This window comes from Boleophthalmus pectinirostris, unplaced genomic scaffold (assembly GCF_026225935.1).
Source record: "Boleophthalmus pectinirostris isolate CB_2022bp ecotype Guang Dong unplaced genomic scaffold, ASM2622593v1 HiC_scaffold_9, whole genome shotgun sequence".
NCBI classification, from domain to species: Eukaryota; Metazoa; Chordata; class Actinopteri; order Gobiiformes; family Gobiidae; genus Boleophthalmus; species Boleophthalmus pectinirostris.
The window spans coordinates 22912415-22931721 of record NW_026571541.1 but is presented as its reverse complement, the minus strand read 5'-3'; the positions used below and the strand labels follow the sequence as shown (position 1 = coordinate 22931721).

Below are 19307 nucleotides of genomic sequence, written 5' to 3'. Positions count from 1 at the left end.
AATGCCACTTGTAATTAAGATTGAATCTTTTTTATAAACCTACATATTATATCTATAATACAAATGAATATATATCTATACGTCTATAGAGAGCTCTAGAAAACATTGCTCACTGATTGTCAGAGGCCATGGCATACATTCTGTTATATGGCTGTTTTTTGATAACTTGAGAATCCACATGGTCTTTGTATGTCCCGCTCATCACTATGGGGTTATTATTGTGGCAAAAACAATAACACTTTGTAATAGCTACACTTTTAATTAGTCTTAAGTATGAACAAAGACTCCATTCATAATTAACTAAGTTTGAGAATTATTCAGGCTTCATAACTGGAGCTCCCAACCCTAATCCTTTAATTAAGTATTAACTATGCCTGAATCATTTCCAATAAACTATTTGTCCATTATGATTTTGGTCTATGTTTTATGCTTTATTAAGAATTATTTGGTGTAGCTATTATAAAGTGGCACCAATACATGTGTGAGTGCACGCAGAATTAGAAAAAAGGAGTTGCTTACAAATCAAATGAGTGTGTGTTATTATGAATCAAAAAAAGAGAAAACCAATAGCTATTGTCAAATAGAGATCTGAGTGCTCACACACCATGAAGTCTTTGAAGGCAAACCCTGAAAGGAAATGTTGCACTATTTTAACAATGAATTTACTGTTCCCAAAGTCCTCTTCTCTTATCAGTATTCAGTGCAATTAGAAGTTTAATTAGAAGATATGAGGGATCAACTACCACTTTACTGTGTTGAAAATATTACACTTAACTTTATTAGATCCTCATTTGTATAGCGATATAGAAATGAATAAGACATGGTGAATATACTAATGTAAACAAGTTTGTATACTTTTTGCCCATTGTTTTGTGCCATTTTTAGCCAGAATTTGAAAAAATACACACATTTTCTTCGACATTCAGTTTCAGTATTGCATTAAATTCTCGGATTATTAGCAATTAAAATGACTAAGGGAGCACAGAATGGCACTTTCCTTCAGGATTTCCAAACTACCAAACAATTTAAAAGACATTATTATTGTTATCATAACTTTTGACTTTGTTATCATATATTTTTGGCACTATAATAACCCCATATTTTCACTGAATGTCCATTAGCACCCACACTGACACACACATTAAAATACACCTTGTTGCATAGTACTAAACAGGGTCAGAACATTTAAGCCTTTAGTTGAATCCCACTGTTACTTTCTCACTTTAACCCACAGAGCGGACGGGCCACTGTGACTACTGCACCTCTTGAATATAGCGCTGACGAGGTAGTATTTGTACTGCATTTGGTACTGCTATGCCTGTGGGTTTTCTGTCCTACCACCAGACAAGATTGAAATCCACTCAAGAGGTCACACCAAAGTGGAATTTTCATGTCATGATATTGGATCTACTGCTACAGAGACCTACAAAAAAAAAGTCCCCGGTTGCATTTGTTGGTTAAATGGAATATTTTTGTATATGCTTTTTGGATTTCAGCACATACGGATAAACAGGATGCAATGTCGTCTGTTACCTCTCCATTTTCAACTTTTGGTTCTATTTCCCTTCACACCGACAAACTACGAGCCCTGTAATGCAATATAACATTTGCTATACAGTTTTATATTCCATCACAGTCAACAAAAAGCATTGCGTTTTGGAGAAAATGATGGTAATGCTGGTTCCAGTCCAATTGTTTTTGTTGGCACCTCCAGCACAGAAAATGCAGTCGCTGTCACACACTCTGTCTTGTTTATTTCTTTGTTTGTTTCTTGATTTCGTTCCATTTGGTTTGGTTTTTCTAGTAAAAACATCAATGAACCTTGCTTTTTCTGTGTGGTTATTTATTGAGCTGCAAACTTAAGGACTTGTGCAGAGTTGTTTTAGCTTTCAGAGGAGGATGTCACAATTTGTTATTCTTAAAGGTGCACTATGTAACTGTTGGAATGTCTGTCACCTACTTGTCTCTATGGTGATGTTAATGCTTTGCCTAGAATATTCCACAGTATGGCATGAAGCTTTTCTACCTGACCTTATCTGTGACTTGGAATTGAAGCATCAGCTGCTTGTCTCCTTGTAGACAAGTTAAGTTGCATATAGTGGTTTCAAGTCAAATAATATTTCCATGAAGATTGGTGAACTCTTTTTCCATAAAAGTTTTGATTTGGATTTAAATCTGGCTTATCTGGCTGGTCCTGTATTACAATAAATTGACTCATGTGAGCTTTAAACCATGTTAAAATGTTGTTATCTCATTAAAAACATACCTAGAGTTGTGTTTTGAGAGAATAACCCTGCATTATTATTCTGCATCCCAAAGCTCAAAATGCACTATACCACTGGGAGGTCAAGAAGTAGTAGACTCATCAGCTGGTTTCACTTTGTGGAAATCATCTGACCTTGCAACATTAGGATTCGTTCACTCGATGGTAGGCAGGTACTTTTTTATTTAACCAATCACTGCTATTTGGTCGTGACGTATGAACGCTCAGTGGTGTCCAAGTAATTGCTGGCACAACAACAAACAAAGCAGAGAGTGAACATGTCTGTCAATGATCATTGTCGTTTCTGCGAGATCAACTTGTGAATTAAAGGTGCAATAAAAAATGCGAAGTTTGTGTTTGACAATGGAAGTCCAAAGGAGGATACTGTATGCAGTCTGCTATTGCAACTTGGGTTGGTTCAGCTCTTCGCTGATTGGCCGGCGGGATTTCTTCAACTTCTGGGGTTCTTGCAAACAATCTAGTGTATTCTGATTCCTGACCTAGTCGCTGGAGAGAAATTAAATTGAACAGAGGCACTACGTTGTGCCAACTTGGCTAAAGAAGTGATAGTTTTCAAGTTAACAGAAATTCCAGGGCTAAAATCATCCAAATCGTTCTAGTGAAAGTGTATGGAATTTAAAAACACTCTCCTGACACCTTGACATCACAAGGGTCAACAAAGTGTTTTTCATTTGAAAGAAGAACTCAGCCTAAATACACAGGATTTGTGTGTTAAACGTGTAAATGAAACAAAACACAACTCATGGTATGTTTGAGATGAGGAAACATATACATCAGAAAATAGCTCAATATAGGTCCTTTAACATCAGCTACTTCATTCATTCCATGTGATCCCCTCTGCAGATGCACTCACATGAACTGGGACACATCACCTCTCGATCTTAATCAGCATTTATAGAGTTAAAGCCCCTCTCTGCTCTCATCACTGGAGCTGCTGTCTTCAGTCCACTGAGACCTCACACTCCTAAAGCAGAGCATCACATGACATGCATTTGCCATTATTCCCCCTCTCTCTCCAGCTCACATACTTGTACAACCACACAGACAGACACATCATCCCTGCTGGGTTATTACGGACAAGGATTTCCCATTTCCCCCAAGCTCAGGTAAAATGACAATTTGGAGGCGGACCTGGCTGACACCCTTTTAACCTTGATGTGACAATGATGTCATAAGAGCACACACCTTCAATTTGCTTGTTTCTACAGAGCTGCTGAGTAAAGGCAGTTTTACTTTTATTTTTATTTCCTTTGCTCTGGGATGCTGACCCTTTGTCTTACTTTTGGCACCCCACTGCCATATATTTTAATCATCAAATATCTGTTGCTCAGTGTCTCCTTCAAGTATACTTAAAAATGATATAAAAACTTAGAGCCACACCCTAACAACATGGGCATGGTTAATATAACAGCAATTTAAAGGTCCATTATGTAACTTTTCTGACAGAGGGTCTGCCAGCTGCTTGTCATCATAGAAATGTTAATGATTTACCTGGAATATTGCAAAGTAAGATAATAGACTATCTTGTATCTATTCAATTACAGGTGAGATATCTGAAAAACATGATGACTGTCAGTGTCTGAATGACTGTGAATCTCCATAGACCTCCATAGGCCTTTGTTGCTGTCACTTGTGCTAAAGGTCCTATATTATGCACAATTTTACTTCGAGCAATGTTATGATTTACATTTAATCCTGGCTTTTAAAAGGTCCTATATTACGATAAATTGCCTCTTGTGAGTTTTAAGCCATATTATAATGCTGTTACTTCCACAAAAACATACTTGTAGTTTCATTCACACATGTTTGAGTATCCCTTTACTATTAGTCTGTCTATTTCCAAAGCTCAAAATATTCTGTTCAATACCATTAGGCCTATTATCCAAATCAGGGGTCTCCAATGTTTTTCCTCTAGTGAGCTACTTTTACAAAATGAAAATGCCAGGGAGCTACTTATTTTAGCAGTCACAAAGAAACTAAGTAGCCTAAGACTAAGAGCCTTGGCAAGCCTTAGACGCAGAACAGTTAGATGCCTCTATAACAGGCATGTCCAAACTATGGCCCGTGGGCTAAATGTGGCCCTCAGACAAATTTTTTTGACCCTCAGGCTTCCAGGTGAATTGGCCAAAATTACATTCCATCAATTAAAAATGTACTTTTTCCTTTTTTTATTTTATTTTTTTATTTACCTTAATAAAGCTAATATTTAATATTTAGTGTCTTAGCATGAATAAAGACTGATGGCTCATTCTAATGTGTTAAACATGCACATATTTCAATTACTCACTGTACTGAGCACCAGTCTATGGCCCTCGATTGACCCTCTGCTTTAGATATGTGGCCCTTGATGAAAAAGGTTTGGACTCCCCTGCTCTAAAACATAAGCCATTATCCATTTATCAGTGCACAAAGTTAGACATGAAAATAATACATTTACAGTGGTAATTAATGAATTTTTACTTATTCAGCACAGCACATAGAATTCAGAAATCCCTTGGCAAGCTACTCTGAAGGGCGTGGCGACCTACTGATCAAAATGATTCTAGTGAAAGTGTCTTGAAATTAAAAACACAGTGGAACCCTTCCAGTATTACCATATGACATCACAAGGTGGAACAGAGTGCTTTCTGTTTGAGAAAAGAACGCAGGGTTAGTGTGTGAAACGTGTGAATGAAACAGAACGCAACTTCAGGTATATTTTTGAAGAGGTAACAGCATAACATTATAACATGGCTTAAAACTCACAATAGTCAAATTTGCATATTATAGGAGGTGACAGGTGACAACAAGAGAGGCCGTGGAGGTGTCTGGTGATGCGACTACATTCACAGTCACCATGTTTTTCAAGATATCTCACCTGTTTGTAAAGGTAGTCTTATCATACTGTCCAATATTTTTGATGAGGAAACAACAACATAGAGCAGAAGATGGTGTTATATGGCCATTTATGTTTAATTCTGTACTGTGGATCATTCCAGGCAAAGCTATAACATCTCCATGGAGACAAGTAGGTGGCAAAACAGAAAAGTTACATAAAAAGGATGATGTGAAATAAGATGGCTTGATTGGTGTAGATAAGAATATTGCTCTCCTCAAGTTAAAGGTATATTTCTATGTATTTCATTCTAACAAGTGCTTAAGTAAATGCAGTTTCAATCTAGTAAAACTGGCAGCTTTGGCAGAGTGCATTAGTGTATCTTGCTATTTGTGCAAGTGAATCAGCAGCCTCTTGGCAACATCAATATTTCTTCAATCGGGCAAAGACACTGCATTTCTTATTACTTTCATTTGTCCTGGCTTTATAGAAACAGTCTCAGATAAGGGACAGACTTCTCAGTGCATAAGGCTTCCATCTCTGACAGACAGCCAAATAACTTAGAGGGAGAAAAATAAACTTATCTTTATGAGCAGATTGACAGAGCAGAGGAGCACAGGTGACGGCTAAGCTTCAAATCGGCGTTCATTCTATTCTTATAGTAAACTGTTTTGTGATTTTTGCTGCTCAAGTAAAAGAAATTTCCAAATCTTACAGTGTCACGGTGTTACATCACTTCAAATTGTGTTTTTATGAAGTTCGCGAAGCCTAATGCCATAAGCGTTATGCTCTCAAAGTGATTTAGAACACTCACTCTTTCCATTAGCCGGCCTGGATCTGATAATAGGTCTGCAGTAGTGTGAAATGAAAACAAAAACACAACCATAATGTCTGGAAATAAGAGCGCCACATAAGTTTATTTACAAACTTAAACCCATACAAAATGACAGAGAATGAAGAAATGATACAAGCAACATTAGAAACACTTGATCATACTATTCAAAAACCAACCAGTAAAATCAGGTTTTAAAAGACAGAGGCAGAAATGACAACAAAATAAATAAAAAATATTAAAATGCCATACATCGGTTCATAATAAATACATTTTTTGCTCTTTACATTTCTGGCATGCTCACTGTCATATCATCATAAAGCATTACATCATAATCTTTTTACTCTGACAATAGAACATCTATAGACTGGACCACTCATGTAAACACTGGACACAAAGAGCACATTATTTTTCTCTCAGTAAATTATATAACCCCCAAATACTTTTATACACTCGTAGGGGTGTGCTTTCATATACTTTAATCCACAAAATATAAATGCTTTTGGAATTGGGCTGATGTATCAGATGACATATAGCTCTATGCAAACAAAGTCTAAAATGTCACTACTGATTTATCAGTGGTACAAACTAAACAGTTAAATATAAGGTATCATTAATGGATTTTAGTCATCATACAAAAATTGTGCTCTGTTCTTGGTGTTGGTTTAGAACCATATAAAGTATTATAGAAAAGATCTATATAATAACAACTCTGTGGTATGCAGATACTAAAACCTCTATTTTAGCCTCTTTTTGAGCGCTTAGTATTCATCTAAAGGAGAGGCCAGTTGCACACACTAGAGGTAGCTTTTTACAAATTCGATACAATTTTGACAATTAAAATGACGAAAATAATCCTGACTGGTGGATGAGAGAGCTTATTTCAGTGCAAAAATGAAAGCAAATTGATAAAGCATTAGGAAATGCACTGAACTGTTTAAAAAAACGCCCCAAACATGCACTGAACAAGACACTAGAGACAGTCTTTCATTAAATCAAATACACCATGAAGGAACGAACTTCAGCCTTTGTTTGCATATGATGCAATTTCTATCGTGTGCATCATTCAAATACAGAAAAATGTATTGTATCAGCCCCTCTGTTAGTGGCTCTGGTGGTCCATATGCAGCTGCATTCTCTCCTTCTCCACATGGAGGCGCTCTCTCTCAATCTGCAGTCGGCCCGACTCAAACTTAAAGAACTGTAGTCTCTCCTTCTCCAGCTGGAGCCGCTCCTGATCTAACCTCATCCTCTCCGCCTCCAGATCCACCAATGACAGCCAGCCTTTGCTCTCTTTCCCCTCCCCATCCCCGATTGACCCATCCAGATTGGAGGACGTGGAGGAAGTGGGCGGGCCCTGTTGTGGCGGCAGATTGAAGGACGAGTCGACATGCTCTGATTGGTTGATAAGCATGAGCCTGAGTCTCTCCCTCTCCACCTGTAGCCTCTCTTTCTCCAGCTGCAGGCGTTGGTGTTCTGTTTCGTGTTGACGGAGACGTTCTTTCTCCACAGCTAAACGCTCCTTCTCCACCACCAACCTCTCCGATTCAACAGCCAGACGCTGTTTTTCCACCTCCAACCTCTGCTTCTCCACAGCTAACAGGATCCCACCGGGCCCCATGCTGTCGTTCAGGGTGGTCCCAGGCAAAGAGTACCCTAGCAGGCTGTTGAGGGTGACATCTCGAGTGGTGGGGGTGGTGGAGGTTGGACCCTTGGATGAGCTGAGGATGCCCTGGCCACTGTTGGAATAGATCTCAGCAGCATGGCCATCTCCACGTGACTCAATGTCACTGAGAAGGGAAGGGATGTCATCATCGTCTATCTCTCCATCTCCCACTTCTCCATCGCAGTCCAGCTGGAGGCACAAATACAAAAGCGTTTGTTAAGTTGTTACTGAAAATTTTCAAATGAATCCCTACATAATAGAAATGTGTGGTAATCAGGTGAAAGCCTATGGAATATTCAAACAATTTACAGTAATTTATTTCTATACATTTTTATTAAGTCACCTTTGCACCGAATGTATATTTTCTGAGAAGAGCAGTAATGTGTTTTTTAAGCTTCCTTTTTGCAATGTAGAGTTTAAGTGGTGCAGTGGGTCAGTACACCATCTACTGGATCATACAGAAATGACAGGTTTGACAGACAGCATTTACAGCGTACTATATTTGTGAAAATGTGAAAGATGACAATTTGAAGCTGTCTTTTAGTCTGCCAGCTTTAATTTACATTAAACCTATATCAACATATTTATTCAGTTGTTTAGCATAAACATGACTTAAAATGAAATAGTGCAGGTGTTTTTTTTATATAAATAAAACAATCATCTTGAAATACACTGAGTAATTTTATTCCTGAAATCAACTAGATGCTTCACTATTTTCAGTGCATTAAAACAAAATAGCACCATTTTCTATGTGCCTAATCAAAAGACTGAATTAAAATGGCACTTGATCTCCATAATGCGCTGGCATAATCAGTATTATGTATCTAACATCACTGGCCCTTCACGCACTAATTAAAGTGATTATCACATTAGCCTCTTGCATCAATAAAGCCTATTTGTCTTCTAATAAGAGAAAGAGCAGAGTGAATGGATCAAATCAAAAACAGTTTATCATAGTTTGCCCTCATTTATATTAATCTAATTTAATCAGGAGATCCTCATAAACTAGCTGTATATAGCAGTACTTACTTACCCTGTATTCACACACGTCCTCTTCCATCTTGACACCCAAAGGTGGCATCATGGACTGGCTGCCTTGGTCGCCCAGCGTGAGCTCAGGCCAGTCACAGTGGGTGTCTTTGGGAAGAGCTGAGAGGTCCAACAGCTGGTCCCAGGATGATGTGAGGGACCCGGCCTCTGGCGAAGATGGCTCATACTCAGACTTCAGGGCGAGTGAAGAAGAAGAGGAGGAGGAAAGGGACAGCTCGGCCTGGAGTTGCTTCCGCTTCATCAGGGAACGCCAGTCCAGATAACGTCGTTTTACCTGGGAATCAAAAACGAAAAAAGCTTGAATCAAAAAAATTATAATTGGAAAATATAGAAAATTCAGCACTATGAAATTTCTGTGGACAAGTCCATCACCTGCTTTACTTTATGGAATTGTTTTTGCTTTTCCTTGGGTATTCCACATTGTAGCATTAATTGTATCTATTTACATACTATTCAAAACTAGGCCAAAGTACAGTTCAGATCTGTAGAGACGACCTCACTCATAGTAAGAATGCCTGTTTTTTCAACGTATTAAGACACATTGTAATTGAATCAATGTTGGATAGATACATTTAATACCATACAGTGGAACATGCAAGTAAAAGAACCAAATAACACCTCCATGGAGACAAGCAGATGGCAGCCCACCACCAGAAAAGTAATATAGTGCAAAGAATCTATGGAAAAATTAATTTACTAACTTGAGCAATCGATATTAGAAGCTGATTTTAGAGTAATAACCTTTATATGTGATGAATGCGCCCAATGGGAATCAGCAATGTAATTACACGTGTATAATCCACTCACTTCAGCTGCAGTACGTAGTTCTCCTTCACCAAGTGAGTTGACACCTCGGGCCACTTCCTCCCATGCTTGTCTCTTCAGCTCATTGATGGCTGTATTCTTTGGGGACACAAAGATACAAGGGGACATTACAGCTCTTTATTGAGTACATGAATGCATTTTATACAAGGATGTAATCTACCTGCTGTCTGGAGAACAGGACATTACTCCTCTTGTGGATTTCTCGGATGAGAGTTTGTGTCTCTCTCACACTGTAGTTACTTTTCCTCTTCCTTTTAAGATGCTTCACTTGCAGGAAATCCAGCTTGGCAACAAAGACCCAGAACCAAATACCAGAATCAGGTGGGAGGAAAGAGTGCTCACAGGTCACTGGTGGTATTTGAGGTAAGATTGTGGTTGTTGCTCACTGTAAAAAGCCCATATAGATCTAATAAAACGGCTGCTTTTGTGTAGCAATGTGTTGTGTGACAAAAACAGGTGCCAGCAGACAGTTAAGGGCAATGGGCTACTGTAGGCAGATGTGACACAGGCACAGGTGGAAAGGCAGAATAATCTATGGGGAAAGACACAAACATAAACATTAACTTCCATAATTAGAAGTGGCACACAATACCATTCAACTGAAGAATGATTATTTTATGCACAATGACTGAAAGATGATCACTGGTATGTTCATAAAAATATATTTGTGTCCGAGGCCAAACGATTACATCAGTGTATTAAAATGGTAACAGAATGAAATCGTGTTATAGCCAGCACCAAAATTAAGATGCTATTCTCCTTCGTGTATTCCTGTTTTTCACAAGAAATCGACCATTTACACAAAATATTGACATATTTACCGTGAGATGGAATATTCGCGTAAGCATTGTGCTCATCTTTATAGAAAATAATTGAATGGAAAGTGAAAAACGTGACCATATTCGTAAAACTACTCACCTTACACATCGTAGGTTTACCGCAATCAAAACATCGTAGTAGCAGGGCAATTTTAATGCCGCCTTAAAAGAGATTACGTGACATTTTCTTTGTATGATTTTCATCAAATATTTTCGTGTAACAATACAATAAATAAATATTCAATAAATCACAGTAGTTTAATAATATTGAGTAGTTTAAAAATTTAACATCTTTAGGAGTTTTTAGTGTCCTTTCTTTCTTACTTTGTCTTTTAACCTATCTATCATTGGTATATAGGGCTCCTGTTTTATAACTACTTTTTTCTTAGCATGTGAAGGCATCGCGAGTGTCGCACTACTAGAAACGCTCCCATTGGTCAATCCTCCCACCGCGCCCACGTGTGACGTTATCACGTCTTGTCGGGCACTTCCGGGTGTGTGCGCTCGTCGTGTTTAACTTGAATTACCAACAAAATGTCACAAGTCGCATAAACTAACACAACTGTGGCCGTTCAGATGTGGTTTTAAATGCGTTGGATAGACTTGTGGTTAGTTGTCAACGTTAAGTATGAGAATTTACATATGCAAGACAACTGTGAGAGATGAGTTGTTGTGGAGTTTGGCTGCAGCATGAGAGGAGACAGTGAGGATCAGATGGGTTCTGTTCGGTGGGCTTTTCGTTGTGGGTCGTGGACACCAACCAGATGTGAGTGGCTTTTTGCTGCTCGATGCATCCAGCCCGAAGAGAAGGAGAGGATCGGACAGTTTGTCTTCACCAAAGATGCAAAATCAGCGATGGTAAAGCATGTGTTCTCATCTAAAGCTCCAGTATGTCTGTATCTGTCCTGATGATGCTGCTCTGTGCTGGTCAGGCGGGCAGGTTACTGCTCAGGAGGTTTGTGTGTGAGAAGATGGGCTTACCCTGGTCCCAGTTTACACTCGGACGCTCTCCAAGAGGAAAGCCTTATCTGGCAGCTCCTCTCCAGGTACATGATCTTTTATTTCAAATACAGGAAACAGCAAAACCATACTTTAGACATTAGGACCCCTGCCCTAATGTCTCAAGTATGGTTTTGTTGTTTCCTGTTTCCTACTCAAATTCACAGAGGGCCAAAATTAAAAACTGTGACTAAGTCGTGGGCCAAAGTAAATATTTTTTGAAAAATTTAAACAACTTCTGCATGTTGGCTCCTCTTTTGAGATATGAATTTTAAACCTTTTCTTATTAAATTAAATGTTTATAATAATAATAGTTTTCCTTTAAAATTGAGTTCAGAACAAGCATAATATAAAAAAGTAGTAACAAAATTTTAAATAAATAATGTCTCTATAGCCTATCTGTAGCCAGCGAGCCAGTTCTAATACATATTTGATATGATCTCGTGGGCCAAATATAATTATATCGAGTTTGACATGTCTGCATTAGGGCATTTGTTGAGTACTACTTTATAACAAAATTGTACAACAAAATTACAAGCAAGTTACAGTAGCACCCCTGATTAAGACTTATTTTCCTATTTCTGACAGTTCAGAGAGATGCTGGTTCTAGATTTGGGTTGATCTCATTTGTCTTTCTTTTAATCATCTTTTAATCATATTTCATCATCCTATGTTGTAAATTATAGAAATATATTTGTTTGACCTTTGAATTTTTATATATATTTTTATGTTTTGCTTTTAAAGACATGTATGAATGTATTTATATTCACATTTTCAAAATGTGATAGTATTAAATGAGTAACAAAATAAACTAACTTGAGTTAGACTATTGCATGACTGTTTGCCCATTTGTTAAAATTAAAAGTTGTTATTGTTTTGAACACTTGACTCTTGTGTGCAGGATGACCCAGCCTCCCTCATCTGGAGTTTTAACCTGTCCCATCAGGGAGACTATGCAGTGCTGGCAGCTGAGCAGGGAAAGCAGGTTGGAGTTGATATAATGAAGACAGTCATGCCTGGTAATGACTGTAGATGGAAACTAACTTACAAAATCTGTAATAGCACTTTCATCCACCAGGTGTCAGTGTTGCTTTATGTATAAGAATAAGAACTGCTGCTGTTGAGTGCAGGTGTCAGCATTAGTGTTTGTATTTTTCTGTGTGGGTGATGTTCTTAATCTGAGCCAATAGATGATTTGTAAAACCACTAAGGATACACAACTGCTTTAAATCTACAATAGAACTGCTTGTACTAGACCTGACCATACTTAATTATCTTTCCTGACAAACATTTATTAATTTATTAATTTCCTCTTTGCATTTGCTGTTTCTTGTGTTTCTTGCAGGTAGCAGCTCCGTGCCTGAATTTTTCCGCATCATGACTCGTCAGTTTACCCCATACGAGTGGAGCGTCATCCAATCAGCCGGCTCGGAGCACCAGCAGCTCGCCGCGTTCTACCGGCACTGGGTAACCATGGCAACCGCGGTAGCCTGTAGTCACATTGCACGGCTGCTCCTCTGTGCCCTGCATGTGGTAGTCTAAGGGGGGAAAAACTCATGATAGAATTACATGACTAAAACACATTTGTTTATGCCAGTTTCTTAAGAGTGGTGGTTACGACATTGCCAAGTAAGGATGCTGTGACACTGAGAGGGTGGCTCGGAGACGTCATGCTCTGATCTCATCATTGCACCGTTGACTAATGGCAGAATGCAACGGTTGCCATAGTGATTAGGCTTGTAATACTGTTATTGTTGTTCATTGGCTGAGTCAGTTTTAGCCAGTCACACACATACACACATTGACGACGCATCTTCTTGCACAAACCAGTACTGTAATCCTCTTTTTGTACCCATATCAGACATGTTTTGTGTTAATTCCCATTTGTTCTACTTTCAAATCATCACTATTCTATATATTTTTAGCACGCCCTCCTCTATTCTTTCTATCTAGGTCTAATTATATATTTTGTCTGCTGTTCCACATAGGCCCTGAAGGAGAGTTTTATTAAAGCCATCGGCACCGGGCTTGGGTTCAACCTGCAGCGGGTGGAGTTTCACCTGTCGCCTGAGCCACCCACACAAGCCCTGCCAGTGCGTCTGACAACAATGCACCTGGACGAGGAGGAGCAGGGTGACTGGGTCTTTGAGGTCAGTCACAAAAACAGGCAGTTTACTGGTAAATTGTAAATGTATATTCCCTAAAATTAGTAACCAATTGATTTAGGGGAGTTTGGGAATTGGCTTGATACTCGATATAGATTTTGATACCACAGTGATAATAAAAATGTTCTTTTCAACACAAAGTAATAGTACGTTCTTTATGTTGACATGTGGTCTTATACTAGTTACAGTTAATATCTGATTTTCTGACAATTCTGATTTGAGATGGAGCTACAAGATTGTCATCAAATTGAAATTGCATTTTGTCAAGTCGTAAACGCTGCCATTTTTTAAACAATTCTCCACAAAATAAAGTATTCTGTCTTATTCTGCATAAAACCCATGAACCATGTAATTAAGATATGTACAAACATGTTCAGAAATGTGATTCTTTTATTAGCTGTGAAAATAAGATTCTGTTCAAAGTTCAGATTTTTAAGTCATTAATCGTAACCAGAATGCTTGTCAGAAAAATTGCAATACGATTTTTTTTTTCACCAAATCGTGCAGCCATAGTTTAAGGTCCACATGAAAGTCAGACTCACTGCTTTATTATTGAGAGAATCCAGCCCAAGCAGCTTGAATCCTGGATGTCTTTCTATTGAAGTTCTACCAGAGGACATGCCTGAAGGACTCTGCCTTCTCCTGGAAGCCTGGGAACAATGCACTAATCTCCAGGAGGGGATGATCTCTGGGGACAGGAAGTCTGTGTCGTGTCCACCCCCGGATAGGAAGAAAACTAAAAATGAGGACGGTCAAATGGATCACTCCAAAGGGGCTTAGTCACACTAAAAGCTAAAGTAACAAGTAGCCTTAAACTGCTGTATACGTACTAAAAGTTTTGGTGTTTTACCCTTATATAATTAAATGAACAAGAAAACTTCAAAAAATTTAATACAGACAGGGGGCAGCTACATTTAACAGTGTTAAAATGTAGATTTCTGTGGTAAAATATGGAGCTCTAGTGTCTAGTCACAAATTTTAGCCACTTGGATATTTCAGAGGGAAACTGGGTCTTGCCCTAGAATCTGAAAAACACCAACCACCAATTGATACTTTTCAGTGACATCATGCTGGGGGTGTTCTACATTTATCTCTATCGTGAAATGTTTAGCAGCTACCTTGGTGACACAATGCACACATTAGCGAAAGTTTTAAGATGGTCTGAAAACTCAAAATGTATTTAAACAACACATTTTCAGGAGCCTGGGATCAATACAAGAGTACATGGTCCTGTTTCAGTGTTTGATTTTCAACAACAAAAGTGAGAATGACTAACTAAAAACTGTTGGCTAATACTAGCTAGATTGTGACTGTGATTTTATGTGTGAGAGACTAGTTTAACAGCACAAATATTGTAGTTTCAACTAAGCCAGCTCTTCCTGGTTAGATTGTGTTAAAATAAAGATTGGATTAAAGTCTAAAAGCCTCAGACAGAGCAGTGCTTACAGTTTGCGTTATACCCTGAGGAATGTTGATATCAGCAAAGTGTAAATTTTATTCAGAAAACCTTTTTATAAAATGAGCTTCTTGGTTCAAAGTAACTTGTATAGGTCCCTGGTTTGGTGCACTCCTGGCGGCTGGACCGTAGAAAAGCAGTGACTCACAGGTGGTCATTGGGAGACATGCGCCCAGGGGACTGTGATGGGAGCTAGAAGTGCTCCTCCATTAAAGGTGTGCAGCTCTCTGTGGCAGCACAAGAATCAGACTCCGCTCTTCTTTCCATTTCTGTGCTCCTCTCCTCATCCATCTCCTGCACATCACTCCTGCCTTTGATCTGGTCGTATAGATGATCTTTTTGCTTCTGCACATCAACAAGTCTTACTCCACTGAACAAGAGGATTTACAAGAGGCTGCTCGTCCTCTATGCAGTTCCTCTATGCAAATAATATTTTTATAGAAGCACTTAATTCATTCAGTATTAGAGAAAATAATGTACTGTAAGAGTGAGAAAAGTTGTTATTTACATATTTAAGACTTTTATTGATGCAGTCAAATGGTAAAGGGCAAACTGTATGTTTTGAGTCCCATGCAGTCATTATTACTGAGGCCCAGAGGTCGCACAGACCTGGACTGAATCGATTTCATTGAGAAACATGACTTGTGAAGTGAGCACGTGTCTCTGTGCTCTGTGAGACAGGGTCAGACACACGCGCCTTATTACTGGTTGATGAGAGGTGAGCAGCTGATGCCACCTGCAGTTCACAGTGCACCATGCTGCTTTTTTAGAAGTTCTGGGGTATAAGGGGGAAAATGGAGGTGAACAGACCCAAAACCCTTTTATTACATTTACATTAGATGTGTGTTTGACAGGAGTGCCTGCTGGATGAGGACCATCATGTTGCTGTGGCTCTTGGTGCAGACTCATTGGTAAGGACACCTTTATTTTTGGTGTATAAAAGAACATTCATTATTAAGACTGTGCCAAGTCTATTGATAGATGAAAATATAGTTGTCACGATTCCTCTTCAAGCTCAAATCTAAAAGTGCACTCGCTCAGCACAGCTTCTAATATTGTCATTGTTCAAAGTGTGGTCCCATGTGTTTCAGCCTTCACCTGTTCCTCTGGCCTCTCCCTGCCCTTTCACCCTGCTGTCATTCTCTGAGCTGATTGGCCCAGCCTCGCCCCTGACAGAAGAGGACCCCACCTATTGGGAGAGCTTCAGCACCAAGGTGGACGCTCCACAGAGACAGAGAGATGTGCTCTGACAAGCCTCAGACACAGAGCTGTGCACAGCAGACTAACACACCTTTCACAAGTGCCAGTGTCCAAAAATACTCTGACAAGGAGCCTGCTTCTCATTCAGCTCCAGTCCTGCTCAGACAAAGCCCGCATCACAGCTCGCTCTCAAGGGACGCACACAAACTTTGCACCGCACCACAACTTTTGTTCTTACAGCCACTACCTGGAGGTTCGACTCTAAATATAACCAGTTTGCATAAATCTTGTCTGAAATTATGTCCATTATTTTCATAACTATAACTTGAACTGATGAACTGATGTATTTGTTATTTTGAGCTGAAAGTAAAGGCACTAATCCAATCAAAAGTTATAAAGCAAATCTTTATCATTGAAGGGCCCATATTACACTATTTTTTGATCTATGTAATTATTTGGTTTCCTCATCAAAAACATAGGGTTGTTTTTGTTTCACTTACAAACTCTGCACATTTACTGTATGTTGTGTTCTTTCTCAAACTGAAAACACTTGGCATGTCATACAGGAAGTGCTCCACTGTGTTTTTAAACTCCAAATCTTCACCAGAATATTTAGTATTCGTTTTTTTTAATTGCCAAAAGGTAAAAGTTAGCTGTTAACTGCTTCATGACATCGCAAGGTGAAACAGAGCCTTTTGAGCTTTGGAGATGTAGACAGCCTAATAATGCAGGATTACTCAAACGTGTGAATGAAACAAAACACAACTCCAGGTCTGTTTTTGAGGACGTAACATGGAGTAAATTTTGTGTAATATAGGACCTTTAAATATCATTACCCTGAGGAAGTGCTTACAGGGCCAGACTTACAAAATGATAGATATATGTAACATTTAACATTTGGAAACGGACACAAAGGGAAGGGTCCGTGTTGTGATGGACAGGACATCGGCTGAGAATGTGAAACCACATGCAGATAGGATTAACCTGAGGTCAGTGGAGAAGTGGTGAATATTTATTTATTTATTTGAGATGGGGACAGCGCACATTTTTTACATTAACCTTAACAGGAGAGATGCATTGTACCAGGTTGTAGCATCAGTGCTAATTTCCACCTGTAGTCCCTGGGCAGATTCATCGATTGATTGTATTTAACTGACCTTGGCTATCAACTGTTCTTCCTGGAGACCTATGTAGCATGTATTTTGGGTATATTTGATATGTTCAATAACAGCACATAGCCGTATGACGCAGGGTTAAAGCAGACACTCACCTTTAGAGCCCCCTGCCATTATTCACAGGGCACAAACAAAGATGTGATGCTTAGACTGTTGCTGAATCTCACATGCTGGTTACTGCTGTGGTCGGAACGAATATGAGCATGAGTGGCCATAATACTCCAGGAGATAGAGGTCTTTACAGTGAATGTCAATATGAAAGAGCCTTCTTCATATCTTATTCTGACCATCCTGATACCTAATTTAGGCTTGAGCCATGTTGTAGTGTTGTTTCCTCATCAAAAACAAACCTGGAGTTGTGTTTTGTTTCATTCACACATGTTGGAGTCTACATCTCTAAAGCTCAAAATGCTTTGGAGATGTAGCTTTCCAAATTAACAGCTACATTTTACCTTGTGTTCAGGAGAGATTGGCAATTCCAGGGCTGAAATTATCCAAATGATTCTTGTGAAGGTGTATGGTGTTTAAAAAGACAGTGGAGCACTTTCTGTATTATTACATGGAGCCACAAGGTTGAACAGAGTGTTTTCTATATGAGAGGAATTAGATATACAGGACTTGTGTGTTAAACATGTGAAAGAAACAACATATAATAGGAATATAACAGTAATATGGGCCCTTTAACAGCAATGCCCTTCCATCTTGCCCCCTGTGAGATCATTGGCTCCATAGACAGGTGTGTAATTGTTTGAACTGCCTGGACCTCACGCTGTAGACCCCACCGCTGACCCCTCTGCTCAATAACACACAGTGGTGGAAGAAGTACTCAATTTTGTTACATAAGTAAAAGTACAGATGCCGGGCCAAAAGATTACTTAAGTAAAATGAATCATTCTACTTATGTTAAAGTATTAAAGTACCTGGTTAATAAGTAAAAGTGTTTTGCAGAGTTTTAGAACAATTAAAGGATGAAATGTAGTGATTTTGAAAAAGACTTTACTGGATTTTCAGTGATTCAACTGATTTGTACATTTTTTTAGCTTTTTTGTATTTTTGTGGTTCGCTCAAAGTTGGGACGTTAAAAATAAGTTTGGCCGTTTTCAGCAGGTCTCAAACCACAAACGAAAGTATTTTTTACTTACTGGTCCAGATCTAAAATGTAGTTGAGTAGAAAGTACAGATACATACTCTCAATTGTAGTGAATTATAAGTAAAAAGCATCCATGGTAAAAAATGTACTTAAAGTATCTGTTTAAAAATGTGCTAAAAGAGTAAAAATAAAAGTATTATGCAGAGACATTTAGAACAATTAAATTCTGATTCTGATAATGAGTTAAGTGGATATTCAGTGATTTAATTGATTTGTTAATTTTTCAACCTGTTTTGTGGTGGAGTGGAGTGTGCTGTAGTGGAGTAGAAAGTACAGATACATGCTCTCAAATATAGTGAATTAAAAGTAAAAAGCATCCATAGTAAAATGTACTTAAAGAGTAAAGAGTAAAAGTATTTTGCAGAGACATTTAGAACAATTAAAGGATGAAATATAGTGATTCTGATAGGAGTTTAGCGGATTTTCAGTGATTCAACTGATTTGTTTTTGTGTGTTGGTTTGCTCAAAGTTGGGACGTTAACTCAATTTAAATGTGCTAAAAATAAGTCTCAGCCTTTTCAGCAGGTCTCAAACCACAAAGAGAAGTACTTTTTACTTTTCAGTCCAGATCTAAAATGCAGTGGAGTAGAACGCACAGATACACGCTTTCAAATATAGTGAAATAAAAGTAAAATGTACTCAAGTGAAGATACAGATACCTAAAAAATGTACTTAAATATTGTACTTTTACTTTAATACTTCATTACTTTCCAGCACTGATGACACAACTCCTGCCCCTGCTGCTCACTCTCACCAACAGGCTTTATTCTTCTAACACACCAAATCCTACATACTTCACAGTTATTGTCTCACACGATGCTGCACTCGCGCTCCTTTTGCCAGGTGTTCTTGGTAAAACATTTGTACACGGT

At 38.6% G+C, this 19307-nt stretch overlaps 2 protein-coding genes across 2 annotated transcripts; one reads left to right on the top strand and one right to left on the bottom strand.

The window, feature by feature from the left end:
- Positions 1 to 6240: 6240 nt before the first annotated feature.
- On the bottom strand, positions 6241 to 10372 carry msantd4 (Myb/SANT-like DNA-binding domain containing 4 with coiled-coils). Its single transcript, XM_020940547.2, has 5 exons — positions 10294 to 10372; positions 9633 to 9853; positions 9455 to 9550; positions 8631 to 8921; positions 6241 to 7786 (listed from the first exon to the last, which is right to left on the bottom strand). The coding sequence occupies exons 1-5, from the start codon at positions 10370 to 10372 to the stop codon at positions 7034 to 7036; spliced, it is 1440 nt and encodes a 479-aa protein (XP_020796206.2). The 3' UTR covers positions 6241 to 7033.
- Positions 10373 to 10754: 382 nt separating this feature from the next.
- aasdhppt (aminoadipate-semialdehyde dehydrogenase-phosphopantetheinyl transferase) lies at positions 10755 to 18732 on the top strand. Its single transcript, XM_020940462.2, has 7 exons — positions 10755 to 11148; positions 11223 to 11336; positions 12191 to 12308; positions 12635 to 12756; positions 13278 to 13439; positions 15765 to 15821; positions 16002 to 18732. Exons 1-7 carry the CDS (start codon positions 10981 to 10983, stop codon positions 16158 to 16160), a joined length of 900 nt encoding a protein of 299 aa, XP_020796121.2. The 5' UTR covers positions 10755 to 10980; the 3' UTR covers positions 16161 to 18732.
- Positions 18733 to 19307: the final 575 nt, after the last annotated feature.

Coding starts and splice junctions, on each gene's coding strand:
- msantd4 (XM_020940547.2), bottom strand. CDS start 10,372: ATGGTCACGTTTTTCACTTTCCATTCAATTATTTTCTATAAAGATGAG. Junction 9,551..9,632: donor TCCTGTTCTCCAGACAGCAG/GTAGATTACATC, acceptor GTGTCCCCAAAG/AATACAGCCATCAATGAGCT. Junction 8,922..9,454: donor AACTACGTACTGCAGCTGAA/GTGAGTGGATTA, acceptor TTTGATTCCCAG/GTAAAACGACGTTATCTGGA.
- aasdhppt (XM_020940462.2), top strand. CDS start 10,981: ATGAGAGGAGACAGTGAGGATCAGATGGGTTCTGTTCGGTGGGCTTTT. Junction 12,309..12,634: donor AATGAAGACAGTCATGCCTG/GTAATGACTGTA, acceptor TGTTTCTTGCAG/GTAGCAGCTCCGTGCCTGAA. Junction 13,440..15,764: donor AGGGTGACTGGGTCTTTGAG/GTCAGTCACAAA, acceptor TGTGTTTGACAG/GAGTGCCTGCTGGATGAGGA.